The sequence below is a fragment of the Perna viridis genome, chromosome 9 (genome assembly GCF_037379345.1).
Source record: "Perna viridis isolate PV_CMFRI_1.1 ecotype Kerala chromosome 9, ASM3737934v1, whole genome shotgun sequence".
Classification (NCBI taxonomy): Eukaryota; Metazoa; Mollusca; class Bivalvia; order Mytilida; family Mytilidae; genus Perna; species Perna viridis.
Genome location: NC_142453.1, coordinates 544,601 through 561,603, shown reverse-complemented (window position 1 = coordinate 561,603; position 17,003 = coordinate 544,601). Strand labels below are relative to the sequence as shown.

General features: G+C 33.3%; 1 protein-coding gene across 1 annotated transcript; it reads left to right on the top strand.

The window, feature by feature from the left end:
* The first annotated feature begins 816 nt into the window (after positions 1-816).
* Positions 817-11,896, top strand: LOC148606005 (chondroitin proteoglycan 2-like). The gene is made up of 4 exons (XM_088543731.1): positions 817-976; positions 7,230-7,383; positions 8,470-8,615; positions 11,768-11,896. The coding sequence occupies exons 1-4, from the start codon at positions 937-939 to the stop codon at positions 11,863-11,865; spliced, it is 438 nt and encodes a 145-aa protein (XP_088399857.1). The 5' UTR covers positions 817-936; the 3' UTR covers positions 11,866-11,896.
* Positions 11,897-17,003: the final 5,107 nt, after the last annotated feature.

Below are 17,003 nucleotides of genomic sequence, written 5' to 3'. Positions count from 1 at the left end.
TACGTTTTATAATGCTTTTAAATCTTTGTAACCAATTTTGTAGAAGACGACAAAACATTTTTTCTGCACGTTTGTCTCAGATGCCTGCACTACTGGTAATTATTAATTTTGCATTATAAGAGGTACGATGCTATATTTGTTTTAATCTATAATTGATTGTTTCACCCTTGCTTGATCAAACAAGCGCCTATTTCAATAGAAAGAATACGGCATGTATATCAAACCAATTGCACAGCTCGATCTTAATTATTAGATATATATTGACAAAAATATACCAAAGCATCACAAGTGGGATAATTCAAATACGTAAAAATAAAAATAACACGAACATATGATACAAAGACATACGTCATACCCTTCAGAGCATTTTATTGTTTAGTCATGAAATATTTTACGACCTTGTTTTTTTCAACTCACATGGTTCTTGGGGCTTGTGAGAGAAAAGCCTTAGATCTATAGATATATTTATGCTTGCTGCCATTAAACGTCAGTCACCATGACCAATTTTAATTGTAATTTGAAGATCATAGAACGAGTGGACCATGTCATGGAACTGATGGTCAAAAGCAAAACTAGGTATACCGAATTACTTAAGACAAAACCCAACCATCGTACATAGTGCTGACAGGAACTTTAAGCACATAATTGATTTTGGATTGTAAGTCCCTCTTAGAGATAAAACGAAAATATCTTTATTTCAGTCTATATGAATAACGATGAAAATGGCCCAAGTATTTCCTATGGTACCGAATTTACCTTCAATGCGTTATATGCACTTCTCCACGATATCAGAAACATTACGTGTATGAAATCACTTGAATTTCCAGAGAATCTTATCTCTGTAAGGAAGACGTAATTTTTGACCTACTCAAGTTAGTGATAAGAGTACAAAGATAACTAATTCATTCATACTATCTAGACTGTCCAGCAGACGACATGCTATTCGCCATTTTTCTTCTTGCTATCCCCTTTGCAGGTAAGTTAATCATACTGCTGGATTGAAAGTTTGATATGGAACTTTCCATAAAAATTAACTCCACTGAGATGGTGCTGATATATGCAGTAAGTTCCGCTTATTACATATCATATTTATGTTCTTGGTTGTGTGTGTCTGTTTCCACTCTCTGGTCTTTGTCCCTGGATTACATTCTTTTGATTTCCACTTTTTACCTAGTTAACTCTTTCCACCAATTATGACTTCATGGGAGGTTTGGCTAGCCATAAAAGTGAAGGATTCTTCTCGTTAGGATATTAAGAATCTGTCTACGAAGAAAAAAAAACCACAATCACGTGACACATACTATAAATAACCAGCGAAGCAGGATAAGTGTGCACTACTGGCATTGAAGTCATTGCGTCACAGCAAAATTTCGACGATGAGATGATAAACGAAATATGTTATTCATTCAGAAAGCTTGTAACGTCTATGCGTCTATACTGCCCTTTATTTTCAACTCGGTCACTAAATCGTGGATTACATGGTGATAAAAATGATTTATACAGCTGCAAAAAGTCTGACTCAAAAGAGCACTGTTTAAAGGTTCGGCATTTCCGCCACACACTTGTCGACTATCGGAATGTCTATTGTCCCCAACCATATTCCATGTAAATAATCCCATATATAATCCTCAATTGTAATTTATTATTTGTCTTTATTATTTAACACCCCATCTATCATAGAACCATGTATTATCTGCTACAAGGGGGTCTTCAAATCAGGATGAAACATTCTGATAATTGAAACCTTAGTATTATAAGAATTCACCAATAATATTTCAACTGGAATCTTTTTCTGTAAGGAGTAATGGAGTTTGTTAGAGAGGGAACCAGTTTTTCTGAAAGGTAATTCAGGTTTTTTTGACAATACTGAAGTTGAAAAATAGAGAGCAGGATACAAATCAAGTGCATAAATCTTTTATAATCAGTAAGTTTGATTGTAAAATAGATATAACACATTATTAAAATGAAAGAATAAAGTTCTAGGAGTAGTCTAGCAAAGTGAGATAATCATATATCCTGGGTTTTTTTTGGGGGGGGATGATGAAAATACAACAAATTTTAAGAAGGTGATAAGATCTCATCCATTGTTGACAGCAGATTAAACTACATGGTATTGCAACATTAAGGTATAGTACAAACTAATTTAAGAATAAAAAGTGGGCACTCATGTTCTTGTATATCTAACACAGACATGAAATGATGAAATTTTGCGTTTTTCAGACAACGCTAAAAACACACCATTTCTTCACAACACAAAATACAAATCAAACAAATCACTAAATATCATTGATTTAGCATAAAGGGTTCATGTTTAAATGAACTTGTCAGAAAACTTAATGTTAAATTTGTAACGCCGTCCCTGTTGCCACCGTCGCCAGAAAAGCAAACCCAAGTCTCGCCTTCCACATCTTTCGTCGCAGGCGAGACCAAAATTAAAGCACAGGAAAGGAATTTATAAAAGTGCTGTGTCACTTGTTTTCCAATCCCGAATGTGTTCATTATTATGCTGACATATTCTTTCTTTAATAAAATAATGTTTACACTAAAATTAAAGCAGACAATAGGGGTTGCCCATGTATACTAAAGTGGGCGGTTTTGGTCTGCTAGGTATCAAGTTATCATGGAGTAACAATTTCCATAACAGATCTATTACATCATTGTAACAAGTAGTTGGATTTAAGTTAAAATTAACTCACAAACAAATACACAAATGAAAGGGGAGAAATGAAGCTCATTATATTTTGATAAAAACAAACTTTTTTTTTCTAAATCATAAATTGACATGTCCAATGTAACTCCTTAACATACATTAACATGTATGTGTAAAAATCCATATTTATACCATGTTTTTTTTTTTTAAATAGTTTTGTCTACAAAAAAATTAAAGAACAACAGACCAATGCACTGACAGACAGACAAGATGAAAACTATAGAACACAGCACCCTTGGTGTGGGGTCCTATATAATGCAAAAATGTATAAATTTTTACAACACCAGTCAAGTCAATGATGCTTTTGTGATTGTGACAATTCAATTATCTCCCGGTACATGAAATTAGTCAAGATCTGTAGACAAATCTTATCAGTTAAGTCAAACAAGTTCTCCTGTATTTCTAAACTCTCTATTTCAGGCAAAACATTCTTTAGTTCAATGTCATTTACATTTTCAATTTCTTCTGCTACAAAATCTGCAACAGGTGGGATGTCCTGCCTTGAATGTTGCCTAACTAGATGTAAAACTTGCAAACAAGCTTTTAATTTGGCTAACAGATAGCCATTCATGTGGGGAAAACTTTTTTGAACTATTATCCCCTCTTTGCTTCCTTAACCTCTCACAAATATCATCATATGGGCGCTTCCTTGTTTTTTCACCTTCATCATAAATGGTTTTCAAGAAAGTTTTCATTTTGGGAGAAAACCGAATTGTTCTTTAAAGCCCATCCTTCATCAACAGCATCTTCTGTGAAACATGAGACACAAGATTGCCCAATTACTGTCTTGTATTAAACTACCAATTGTGTTGTATTTGTCAACCCACATTTGTTTTACTACATCTGTTCCTGACAATTTAATATACTGATGGGATCCTTTCAAAATGTGCCTTTCAAGAACACTAGAAGAAACAAACTTCTTTTGACATTCTGGCTATGGACAAGAAAACCCACTGCTGTGGACGCTCGCTGGTTCATCGTAATAAAAAAATGACTTTGGTCGTTATGCACTTTACTACTGTACAGCAACTGTTTCGTGATTGTTTGACTTATGTTAAACAGCTGTATTTCTATAAAATGTATAAATCCTATGTTTTCTTGTATATTCAATAAATTATGGATTGAAAGCGTATAAGACATTAAATTTAGGTACAAATAACAAGCAAGCTGGAGTATGCAAAGATAACCCCTGATTCAATGTTTAGAGTTAGGGTCAAATTAAATTTCTACGATTAAATCAGATTACAATATTTTTCTCATGCATATTTGCTTACTATGGCCTTCGTTTGTGTAAAAGGAAAAGGGGGAATAAAGGATCTAATTGGCCTAAAATACAACTGAAAATTAATCTTGAAGTGTTGAATGATTTTATTTTGAATTTTGAGACTTCAGTCCATTACAAAAGAGGAAACATAAAGACGTCTGATAATTATTGAAAGGACAGAAAAATTGTTTGAAATTTACCAATATTCGGATGTTGTCAAATTGTTTATTTTTTGGTCACCTTCTGGTCAAATTTTTGGCAAGGAAATTATATCCATACCAAAGAAACAACTACATATTCAGTGAATAAATTCATCATTACATAGTTTATCATATGTGAAATTGAAGAACCTTATGTCCACATACTGGACCTTAAAGAAGATGTACATGTATTTGAAAAAAACATCTGCAAGCGTTTAGAAAAAAAAGTCCAGAAAACTATTATTTCTATGAAATTTTTAAAATTCAAGGACTGTAACTTCTGTATCATGAAAACTTGGTAATACATTAGAAAAATGGTTGCATTTTTACAGAGAAAGTTATTACTTGCGTAGTTGTTATTGTTTAAGTCTGTATATAAACAACTGCAAGTTTTACTGACATTGCAATGGGCTTAAAATGTTACATGTTATTTAAAAATGTAAAAGTCATTTAGATCTAAATCTAAAATAAAGAGGTAAACATTCACATAATGTGAAAGTTTCATGAAATTTGATTCAGTTGTCAAGGTGTCACAGCTAAAGGATGGAAACCCCTAGTCCATCCCTAGCTAATGTATCTAGGTATACATATCTAAGTTATGTAATGAAGATTCTGTGAAAATTTCATGAAATTTCATTCAGAAATTCAAAAACATTCAAAAACATCTATACAACAGACTAAGAAGAGTTTCAGATAAGAGATGGTAACCATCCTTGCTGAATAATGGCAAAGTTGATGTTTTGCTATGGAAAACCCCATATACATGTATCATTCAAATCAAAATCTAAGAGGTGCACATCTACATTATGTAACAAAGTTTTAAGAAATTTGATTCAGTTGTTCAGGAGTTGTGTATAAAAGATGGGCACCCTCACATGTTACGAACAGACTGACAGACAAACACCTAGTCACTGTATAATACCAACTTGTCAAGGGAGAGGTATTTTAAATACATGTATTTTGGATCACATTTGAAATTATGTGTTTTTTCCTAGAGAATATTATTTTAAGAAAGTAGGCAAAATCTTTTTTTCAACAAGGATATTGATTCTATAAAATGTATCATAAGATTATGAAAAAGGTTGCATTGAAAATAACCAAAAGAATCTTTCCGATATAACCATTTAAGGCAATAGACGACCTGCCATTTTGGTTCTGTAAAAACACATTTATTTTGCACATCCAAATTGTCAGGGATAGATGAAAAGTCACTTACAGAATGCACATTGATTGAAGGGCATGTCAGTGATTTTACCTTGAATACAATTTTCATCTGCACTGTTAGCATCTACAAATATTGTAAGGATCTTGACACCTAATGGTCACATCAGTTTTTTAAGTTTTTAAGAGTTGAAGACCTTTTTTAGCATTTTTATGTTTTTTCTATTTAAGTTTGATTATCCTTATACCAGTTTTTCTGCAGCAGAAGCTGAAATTGTAATATATTTTTGGTGGGGCGAATTTCATATGGGTAGGTTGGGTAGGGGAAAACATCTTTTTTTTAAATGGCCTTGTTGCTGATCTTTTATGAAAATCATTGCCCTAAAAATGGAGAAAACTTATTCTTCCGCCAAAAAAGATGCAAAATTTACCAACCCCCCTTTTCCCCTCAACTTCTCAAATTAAATGGTTGTCCATTAAATGTTGCTTCATTCATTATGATCTTACCATTACCAACAAAACTGTACATTTCCAGCAATTTAAATACTGTTGAATTCTGCAACAAATAAACTATTGTTTCTTTTTAAATTAAATTAATTACAATTTTATACATAAATGGTTTAAATCATTTCTAGTATATTATCATTTTAACACGCGAGTATAGCGAGCATGTCATAATCCTAATTTTACTATAGAATATGGAAAAATAGTTTCATTCAAAAATTTTAAAAAAGGTTGATGGATAATCGGCTTCTCAAATGAAAAAATAGAAACAATCGCAAAAACTTTCGCAGAATTTAACACACCTCGAGATGGATTTAATGTCACGTGCATTTTTTGTCATCGATCTATAGTAGGAGAAAATAATTCTTTAACCAAAATCTATAACCCATTTATCATTTACCTTCTCCTAATTAATCATTAAGAATAAGAGAGTAACCAAGGGAACCAAAATTCTAGCGGAAATAAAAAAAAAATGTAATCCAGGGACAAAGACCAGACATGGAAAACAGACAGACACAACAAAGAACATAAAGTAACTAAAATAATACATACAAAGCTTAAGTAACAAAATTGAATTAGCGTGGAACATAGACCAGTTGCACCGGTAAGGCAAGCGTCCTCTGCTTTTCTAGAAACACCTGCCGAGTTGATCATAAAAAGTCAAATCCGGGGTAGACGAAAAAGGAAAGGAGAACTATGACACATTAAACAAATCATTTTTTCATGGAGAAGTTTTCTTATTGGAAATTCTTTAAAAAATCTTTAGGCTAGAATTGAATTGTTACCGAGAAACTCCTTTACAATGATATAAAATCTTGTAAGAAACCAGTGTTAGATGGACTCAATAACTTCAAACAAATTCGCATACCTATGTTTTATAAATCAAAATTTTGAAGTATGTCATCCACCATCTTTACCTACATAATGAGTAATATTATAAAAATCTACACAAAGGAGTGATCTACCGTTAAAATTGTCCAAACTGTTTTTCTATTATTATAGGTTGGATGACACTATTTAAAAGAGTAATCAAGGGAACCAAGATGGAAAACTAAATACATGAAATAACCATAATAATACGTTCAAAGCAACAAAAATATATGAGCAACTCGGACTCCACTAACAACTGGAAGTAAGGACCAGGTGTCCGGTAGTGTAAGCGTCCTCTTCTTTTCTAGAAACACCCACCGAGCTGCTCACAAAAAGTCAAATCTGGGATAGACGACAGAGGAAATTTAAGCTATGGCACGTTGAACAAATCGGTTCTTAGACAGATATAGCGTAACGATCCACGAGTTCATGACGACCTCGAAACTTCTGCAGTGACGACTTCAATCTTGTAGCAACAAAACTCTGTTCAAGAAGCCTAAAAAATTGTCTTGATTTTTAGAGTCAGCCGATTGCAACGGTAGATCGGATGGTAACTATGAAATCGGTTGTAGATCATACCTGATCTGTACTAATGGTGTTGCCACAGTCCACAATTGTCCTGATCCACCCAACATAAACACTGTCTACAATAATATCACTAAGCGATGTGATTCGTAAGTATATACACTTGTATTTCTAATAAACATAAGGAGAATTGGCAAACTGTTTGATAGTATGAATTTGTAAATTATGTTTTAACATAGCGGCGAGTCCTTAAAGAGATGTGTAGGTGCATGCATCATATAAAATACAACATTCAGAAGTAAGTATGTGTGTATTTTGTTTTGTGTTGTTTTGTTTTGTGTTTGTTTTCTTGTTTACGTTCCAAATCCAAACATCGTTTAAATATTTTTTTTCTTTTGTATATATAGTTTGCATGCATCAACACCTTTGATAACGTATATACTCAAAATACCCAAGTGCTGACTACTCAGATCATCACCATTTAAAACTTTATTGGCTTAAAAAAGAAAAAGGAGAAACTGTTTATAGAAAAAAAATGCTTATCATATGGATGTATATGGGACAAACTCCCAGTTTTTAGCGGCGTCAAGGTTGCTCATTTATTTTTTTTTTTTTTTGTGTGTAATTAATTGTAATTAATTTGTGTTTATAACTGTTTTCTTGGTCTAGTTTTGGTTCCCGGATTTGTATTCTGTTCTTCAGTCTAACTATGATGTCCATAGTTTTACTTTCTGATCCTATGAACATATTCTACCCTGATGAAACATCCATGTTTTAGTATTCAAGGGAAATTGTCTTTATTTGTAACTTATATCTATTTTATGTACAGCGTTTAGAGTAATTTTTGTATTAGATAGGCGCTTTATATGTATTGTATAATAATAATAATAATAATAATAATAATAATATTTTAGGTTTGTTTATCGATCAATTGACATATGTGTCGAAAGACTAGAACCTTAACCCTAACACACTTTTATTTGTTATATATATATTATTGTACATATTAAAACCTTTATATTCAATTCACTACATGTTCTCATTATGATTTTCTATATATTATTAAAAAAAATATTGTAAAACTGTAGTTAACTGCAGGATAGTCGTCAAGTATGCATGATAAATACGTCCGCGAGGATGGCCTGTGGTAGAACAAAATAATTTTCATTATGAAGCATGCTCATCGACTACCTTGTAGCTAACACGAAAGTGTCAATACCTTCATTCTATTATAGACCGAATAATGTTGGTTTACCATGCGGTAAGAGACAAGACTGTTCTGGGTTATCTGATGGACGGTATCCAGATCTCTTTGACCACTGTATAACCTACTACACTTGTCAGTTTGGCACATTCTTCGGACATAATTCTTGTACACCAGGTAAAATTCATATAATCCAGATGAAGGAAACCTCCTATGTTTGAACAAAATGTATAATGATTAGTTTTAGCTTTAGCAGTTTTTAAGCAATTCGGGAACTGTATGGGCAAAATTAGAAGTTTAGTCATTCTTTTTAAGTCGCTAATATTGTTAGCGACTTCTTTCACTCGTAATATCAGTACTTAATATTCGCATATGATTTGCATAAATATGTTGTCATACGTCACGTAATACTGCGGATCCTCGCCGTGTTTATCGCAATAGCGTCATATTCCTTGCTTCATTCGACATAAAAGCGTACCTCTTAAGTATCATACACGTGTGTTCTATGCGTGTTTCTTGCTTGTACGAGAACGGGAAGTTTACATGAAAGAGTAATTAAGGGAACCAAGGTTATAGGGTAATCAAAAGAATGTAATCCAGGCTCAAAGACCAGACATGGAAAACAGACACACACAGCAAAGAAAAGATCGATTAGCTTTGAACATTACCAAGCTTCCGATTCAGACATTGAGGCATGTTCCAAGACTATATAGGTCATATACATCAGCACGCCTCGATATTTATGAATATTCATTACCAGCAGCATAAGAGTTTACATTAGAAGATTAAATGATCGGTTAACATTGAATTTGAGTATTACCCAGTTTCCGATTCAAACACAGGCGTTCGTTCGTGCATTTGGTCCATGCTCCCAGTTTTTAGTGGAGTCCGAGTTGCTCATTTGCTTCTGTTACTTTGTATGTATGATTTTATTTACTTTATGTCCTTTGTTGTCTATGTCTGTTTTCCTTGTCTGGTCTTTGTCCCTGGATTACATTCTTTTGAATATCGCTATAACCTTGGTTCCCTTGATTATTCTTACAATTAATTATATAAAGGTCATTTATATTATCAGGACACCGATATCTATATATAGCCATTGCCAGTTGTTTTACCGTGTTCCGGATGATTGAGAACATTCGGGTCATAACTGGTACGAAAGGGTACGCAATAATATCAACGGAACCAAGATTTTAGCGGAAGTCCCCCGGTTTTTTTAGCATATCGCATTTGTATCATTTCAGATGTTGAAAGTTAGCCAAAATCAGTGACACTGCATAATTGACGATTGGCGACTTTAAAGACTTCAGTCTTTGATTTATCAAGCATTTTCAGAAAAAAAGACAAACAAACTATTTTCGTTTGCCCCTTCACTTTCAGTTTGAGTTCAAAATAAGTCTCCTTTTCTCAGAATTTATAAAATGATAACATTCTATGAAAAACGGGTTTGCAATGTCATAGTTTGGGGCTAAAACAAATAAGAATAATAGAATAGACCCTTTTGTGCTAACGGTGGGCTAGTAGATGTGCATGCATATGAAAATTCTTTTGTTCTACCAAATCCCTATCTCGCGGAAGTGTAAATTGAGCATGCTCACCAAATTACCATAAAAGGGTCTATTCATCGAATAAAAGTATATATGCAATGCAGTGAACCCGTTCAGGATTATGCAATATACAACGACCCAAAATATATACGCTTCAGGCACTAATCGCCATCTTACCGACAGTAAACTAGCAACGAAAATCAATTAAATCTAAATCAAACATTTAATAAGATTAAAATATACATCTAACAGTACTGAACAAATCATACATGACTGTCTAACAGTACTGGACAAATTATACATGACTGTCTAACAGTACCGGACAAATGATATAATATACATGACTGTCTAACAGTACCGAACAAATTAGATAATATACATGACTGTTTAACAGTACTGGACAAATTAGATAATATGCATGACTGTCTAACAGTACCGAACAAATTAGATAATATACATGAATGTCTAACAGTACCGGACAAATGATATAATATACATGACTGTCTAACAGTATCGAACAAATTAGATAATATACATGACTGTTTAACAGTACTGGACAAATTAGATAATATGCATGACTGTCTAACAGTACCGAACAAATTAGATAATATACATGAATGTCTAACAGTACCGGACAAATGATATAATATACATGACTGTCTAACAGTACCGAACAAATTAGATAATATACATGACTGTCTAACAGTACTGGACAAATTATACATGACTGTCTAACAGTACTGGACAAATGAGATAATATACATGACTGTCTAACAGTATCGAACAAATTAGATAATATACATGACTGTTTAACAGTACTGGACAAATTATACATGACTGTCTAACAGTACTGGACAAATTATACATGACTGTCTAACAGTCCTGGACAAATTTGATAGTATACATGTCTGTCTAACAGTACCGAACAAATTAGATAATATACATGACTGTCTAACAGTACTGGACAAATTATACATGACTGTCTAACAGTACTGGACAAATTATACATGACTGTCTAACAGTACTGGACAAATGAGATAATATACATGACTGTCTAACAGTATCGAACAAATTAGATAATACACATGACTGTTTAACAGTACTGTACAAATTATACATGACTGTCTAACAGTACTGGACAAATTATACATGACTGTCTAACAGTCCTGGACAAATTTGATAGTATACATGTCTGTCTAACAGTACCGAACAAATTAGATAATATACATGACTGTCTAACAGTACTGGACAAATTAGATAATATACATGACTGTCTAACAGTATCGAACAAATTAGATAATATACATGACTGTTTAACAGTACTGGACAAAATATACATGACTGTCTAACAGTACTGGACAAATTATACATGACTGTCTAACAGTACTGGACAAATTATACATGACTGTCTAACAGTCCTGGACAAATTTGATAGTATACATGTCTGTCTAACAGTACCGAACAAATTAGATAATATACATGACTGTCTAACAGTACTGGACAAATTATACATGACTGTCTAACAGTACTGGACAAATTATACATGACTGTCTAACAGTCCTGGACAAATTTGATAGTATACATGTCTGTCTAACAGTATCGAACAAATTAGATAATATACATGACTGTCTAACAGTACCGAACAAATTAGATAATATACATGACTGTCTAACAGTACTAACAAATTAGATAATACCTTATTGAGACTTGAATTTAGAGATGGATAACGGTTTTTTATGCTTTCTTCATTAGTATTTATGTATCTTTATTCTATATTTTAAGGTTTAGTATTTGACCAAAAACTTCAGACATGTAACTGGCCAAGGAATGTACCCCCACCCTGCGGAACATGGCATCCGACAACTGTCAGGCATGGATAAATAAATTATTAAAAATAAACTGATATTTCTTGCTGGTCTTCTCATTACATATACTTGTGTTTCTTAATAGAATCTCCTTACAGAATATTCTGATATTACCTGCTTGCTACTCCTTACGAAATATTCCAGTGTTGCTTAATAGTTTGTCGTTATACAATACAGTGGATGCTTTCTGACAAGGATCCTTATAAAGCATATTGGTGCCGCCTTTTGGTATCTCCCTTTCGTTGCCTCCTGATATCTCCTTAGAAAGTATACCAGTGTTGCCTATTGACATCTCCTTATAAATATTTTTAACAATCAATTAGCAGAAACCCATTATCGTGAAATCACTGCCGTATACTCATTGCTTCTCAGATATATAGAGTTTAACTGCTTAGGTTCCACTCTATAGATAGGTCACTGCAGATAATTTATGACTAATTGTGCAAATAAAGCTATATCGAATTCAACTATTTTTCCCTGTAAAAACTATTTTGCGTTGTGTTCACCACTTGTAATTGGATAAAACCATTCGTCCAAATAACCAAAGCAGTAATATGCAAACGAGGATGATACATAGAATATTCATCCGCCATGATTGATGAAAATATTTGAATGAACAATATGCAAATGACACATAAAAGGAAAATAGTGGCAGATTGACGTGGATACTACTATAACTCTATCAAATAAACGACGCTCGCTAACTGTACACTCTCAAACAATTTGACCTGAACAGTTCAATCCAATCACGCCACACCTTTCGTAACACAGTCTTAGCCAATCATTTGCACGATATGAGAGACGCAGACCATCTGCTGACTGTTCCTATATTTGGTTTAATTTTCGTTTTCGTGCTAACATATACACTCAATACTGTTAGACCTGGTTTGCATTCATACGTGATATTTGTAATACATGACGGACAGAAGGATTTCTTAACGCCCTTGACTATCATTTGGGGTCTCTCACTGACGGTGTAAAGCATTGGCGCGTTTACACAGTCCCCGGATATAGTCATACCCGTGAACGTGGGTCATGGTGTATTCGGGGAAATTAGTCATGTGACCACTTTCATTCATTAAATTCATTTAATGCATTATCACGTGATTTAATGTCGATCCGTGACCTAGTGTTCCACGGCCTATAACATTTGCTGAATTTTTGACCCAGCAAAATACTTTTTGGGATAAAATCAACACTTCTAAGTGCATGTAAGACAGAAAGGTAAGTCAACTTAATGGTGCATGCCAGTAAATTGCAGAGTAATCTCCAAGGCCGAAAAATAATGTTAAGTTTCCGATCACAACTCTAAAATTTTGTCGGGTCGGTAGGTAGGGATTTATTGTTATTTATTTTTTTTAAATGGAATAAGTCATAGTGACACCAAACTTAGAATACAATTGACCAAATATGCAAAACTAATTGACTTAGTCCACGGCCTAATCCCTTTTGGGATTCGGTGCTAGATATATTATTTTTTTTACGGTGGTGGTAAAAAAAATATTATTTCAAGTGCCGAATCCCAAAAGGTATTATCCACGAGCGAGAGCACACTCACGGCATTTGTGTTTACAATCGATTCTTAATATAAGCAACCAATATTCTCTTTGTTTCTCCATCTAGGAAAGAAAAAATCTAAGGCTTTATTTACTACCTTTTTGTGAAAGATAATCGGCAGACTTTATTATTTTTTTCCCAAACTAACAGATAAAAACATATGGGTAGGGGGTCTGAAGGAGGGTCGGTAGGGTGACCGGAAACATAACATATTTTTAGGCCTAACAGGATGGTCTATTTATTACTCCAGCCGTGCCTGGCAAGCTATTTTGTTGCAAAACACATGGCATTGAAGAATCTGTTGAGTTGGGGTAGTCCAATTAGCTGCTCATTACTGTAACATGAAGTTTAGGGGACTCTACATTATATATATAGACATTACGTTCACGTAAAAGTACAATGTCCATGTAAGTACATTCCCGAGGAGCTTCAACGGTTTATAGTTTTGCTAAATATGTATGTCAGACTGCATGAACTGACAACTCTTAATATGATTTTTAATTTAACCATTTTTTGTTTATGACTTCGTGCTAAATAAAGTGAAGTTTGTACATGTACATAAAACTATAATTTTAGTCACATTCATAGTTGAACATTTGTTAAAAGGGTGGGGATTGTATTAAGTATCAATTCATTAATACTACACAAATAAAAATAATTAAGTTTTGTTAAATTGTGAAGAAGATTTACAAGATTGAATGAAGTAGAGATTCTAATGTTAATGACAGTGTTGTGAAGTACTGAATGTACTACGCGTTATGTTGGTTCTGAAACCAAATAATACTGGCAGTGCCTCTGCATGTATTTTATACAACTGCAAAACAAGTACTATAGTATAGAAAACATTGTTCAGGTATTTAGAAGTTGATAAAATTGTTTGATACAAGATTTAGTTGAAATATTGATTTTGAAGTGCTAACTGTGAGCCATGATCGATGAATTTAGCCTTTAAGTCCTTCATATACCGATATTGTAATTTTGATTTATAAGAATTTTGAATGTTTTCTGATGAGTACATGACTGTAAGTGGGAAAATTTAACAGTTTTGCAGTTTTATCATCTTTTGATAAAGAACTATTGAACTAGGACTAATGTAAAACAAAGACCCTATATATGTAAAAAAAATGCGGTCGTATATTGGTGTGGTGCTGGCAGCAGCGTAATCGTCGGCGGCATCCGTCTCGTCATCGTCCATATTCACTTGGTTTTCGTGCGATGACTTTAGTTATGGTAAATCAATTGTTATGAAATTTTTTATATGATTTTACTGACTACTAATGAAATGCTCCTACTTAATTTTGAGTTTATAACCCCAATCGTTTTCAAATTAGGGCCATCCCTGTAACTGGCAGATACCACACTGTTGGTTTCTGTTAATTAAAAAAAAAATGAGAGTCTAGAATTTTACCAAGCTAACGTACATAAAGTGAAAGAGTAATCAATGGAACCATGGTTATAGCGGTAATCAAAAGAATGTAATCCAGGGACAAAGACCAGACATGGAAAACCGACATACACAACAAAAAAATAAAGTAACACAAAGTGAAATGGTCAATCCTTAACATGATACATCAAGTTCAACACATCCATGCAAGTACACCTTCAAGAAAGAAGCATTGTTATATGTATATGACTTGTCTTATGGTTATGGCAAGCCATTGTAGAATTTGTTCCCCCATTTATTGATGTCAGTAGACATTTGGTAACATATGTTAATGGATATATATCAACATACGCATAATTCAATTATTGATATTAATTAATGGAGGAGTTTTCTAGACATTCCAGACAAAACGTATGAACGTTCAAATTTGCTCTTCAGGCAATACCAGTCTGCGTCCATACTTGCCCCTCGGGCAATACCAGTCTGTGTCCACACATGTATTATTGTAAAAAAAAAGCAAAAAATAAGTGTACTTTTGCCTGCTCATTGTTTTATGATTTTTATTCTTACAGTTTTTTGCTTTTTTTGAAAAGCAGTCAGTTGATGCAGAGAAGAGAACCTAATTCGGCGTGGACTCGAATCTTATCGGATATTTTACACCTCTTTATTATCACAAGTTTTGCATCTATTTATTTACGAATGCTCTACTATCCACAATCAATATTTCCAGCAAGTTTCAACTTTGACTTTAAAGTGTTAAAAAATTAGACCGAGTCAACTTTGAGTACGAAAAAGTGCACCTCAATCGCATCTATATAGTGCAACCTTAAGGAGAAGGATTCTTTATAAGATGTAAATATTTTGTACTTTTTGGAAGGAAAGCTCTGTATATGAAAATTACAAAAATACCAAATTTATTGAAATTGGAGAATAGATATTGATTCTATAGGCAATTTAACACTTTCCCACCTCCATCAGATTCAGTGCATTCCAACCTTACAATAGCTGTATTTATGTATTTCATGAAATGGGCTATCTTTATAATTAAAAAAATTAAAACCACTCAAAACAAGAAAGTGGCGTCCTTTGACCTCCTAAAAGTGCTATTGTTGTGGAATTGTAGCCTAACAACTAATTTGTTAGTATCTAATATGGCATTTAAGGCTAAAAGTATGAAAAGTAAATCCCGGATTCTGTTTGTCATAAGCCTAAGGCTGTATACTGTTTTAGCTATCCGATAAGAACCAGAATTTTTCCGGATAGCTTAAAACATGTATTTTACACCTCTTTACCTTCACAAGTTTTATGTACGAATGCTCTACTACCCACAATCAATATTTCCAGCAAATTTCAACTTTTATTTTAAAGTTTTTTTTAAAAAATTAGACCGAGTCAACTTTGTGTACGAAACAATGCACCGTAATCGCATCTGTATAGTGCAACCTTGTGTAAAGTCGGGAAATCAACAAAACAAAACCCGGTATGCAGTATAGTTTTCCAGAGCTATTTCTGCACACCGGTTAAATTACCTGATTAACTATTTAACTGTTAAATGTTTTATATGGTTTCAAGCCCATGCAATAAATCAAATTTTGATGAAAACGTCATCCACTGGATGTAATTATCATTTGCAACAATCATGATATTACCATTCCAACACAAAGCCAAATAATGGTTCTGTTTTGTTTTGTTGTAATAATGATATCTGCACAGTGTTTTAACAATATCGAAACGAGGTAAATATTAACCACAATGTATTCGGTGCCATCTTCATTACACACATTAACATCTGAACCATGTTAATTAATGGCTCTTCAATTTTGTGATGGTCATGAAGATATGAATAACGGGGTTTATGGCATCTACATTACTCGTCTTCCCTGCAATTCCAGTTTTGCAGATAAACTATTTAAGTAATATGCAATGATGTTTAGTAGAAAACTGTTTTAAATCAATCATGAAGATTAGATTTGCGTCGTTCTTAAAAGGAAAAAGGAAATATCGGACTGTCTCATAATCAATAGAAAATGATAGCAAAACTACCAAACTGTTCGGCAAATTCCGAACAATAGTCAAACGGAATAGTCAAACTATAGACATGACTGAGGGATTTCCGAAAATAAAGTTGAAAACGGTTTTTTTTATAGCGGGCTAAACCCACAACGAGTACTAAGTATCACATTCGATTAATCACTTAACTAACTAAAGATTT

Coding starts and splice junctions, on each gene's coding strand:
- LOC148606005 (XM_088543731.1), top strand. CDS start 937: ATGCTATTCGCCATTTTTCTTCTTGCTATCCCCTTTGCAG. Junction 7,384..8,469: donor ATCACTAAGCGATGTGATTC/GTAAGTATATAC, acceptor ATTCTATTATAG/ACCGAATAATGTTGGTTTAC. Junction 8,616..11,767: donor ACATAATTCTTGTACACCAG/GTAAAATTCATA, acceptor CTATATTTTAAG/GTTTAGTATTTGACCAAAAA.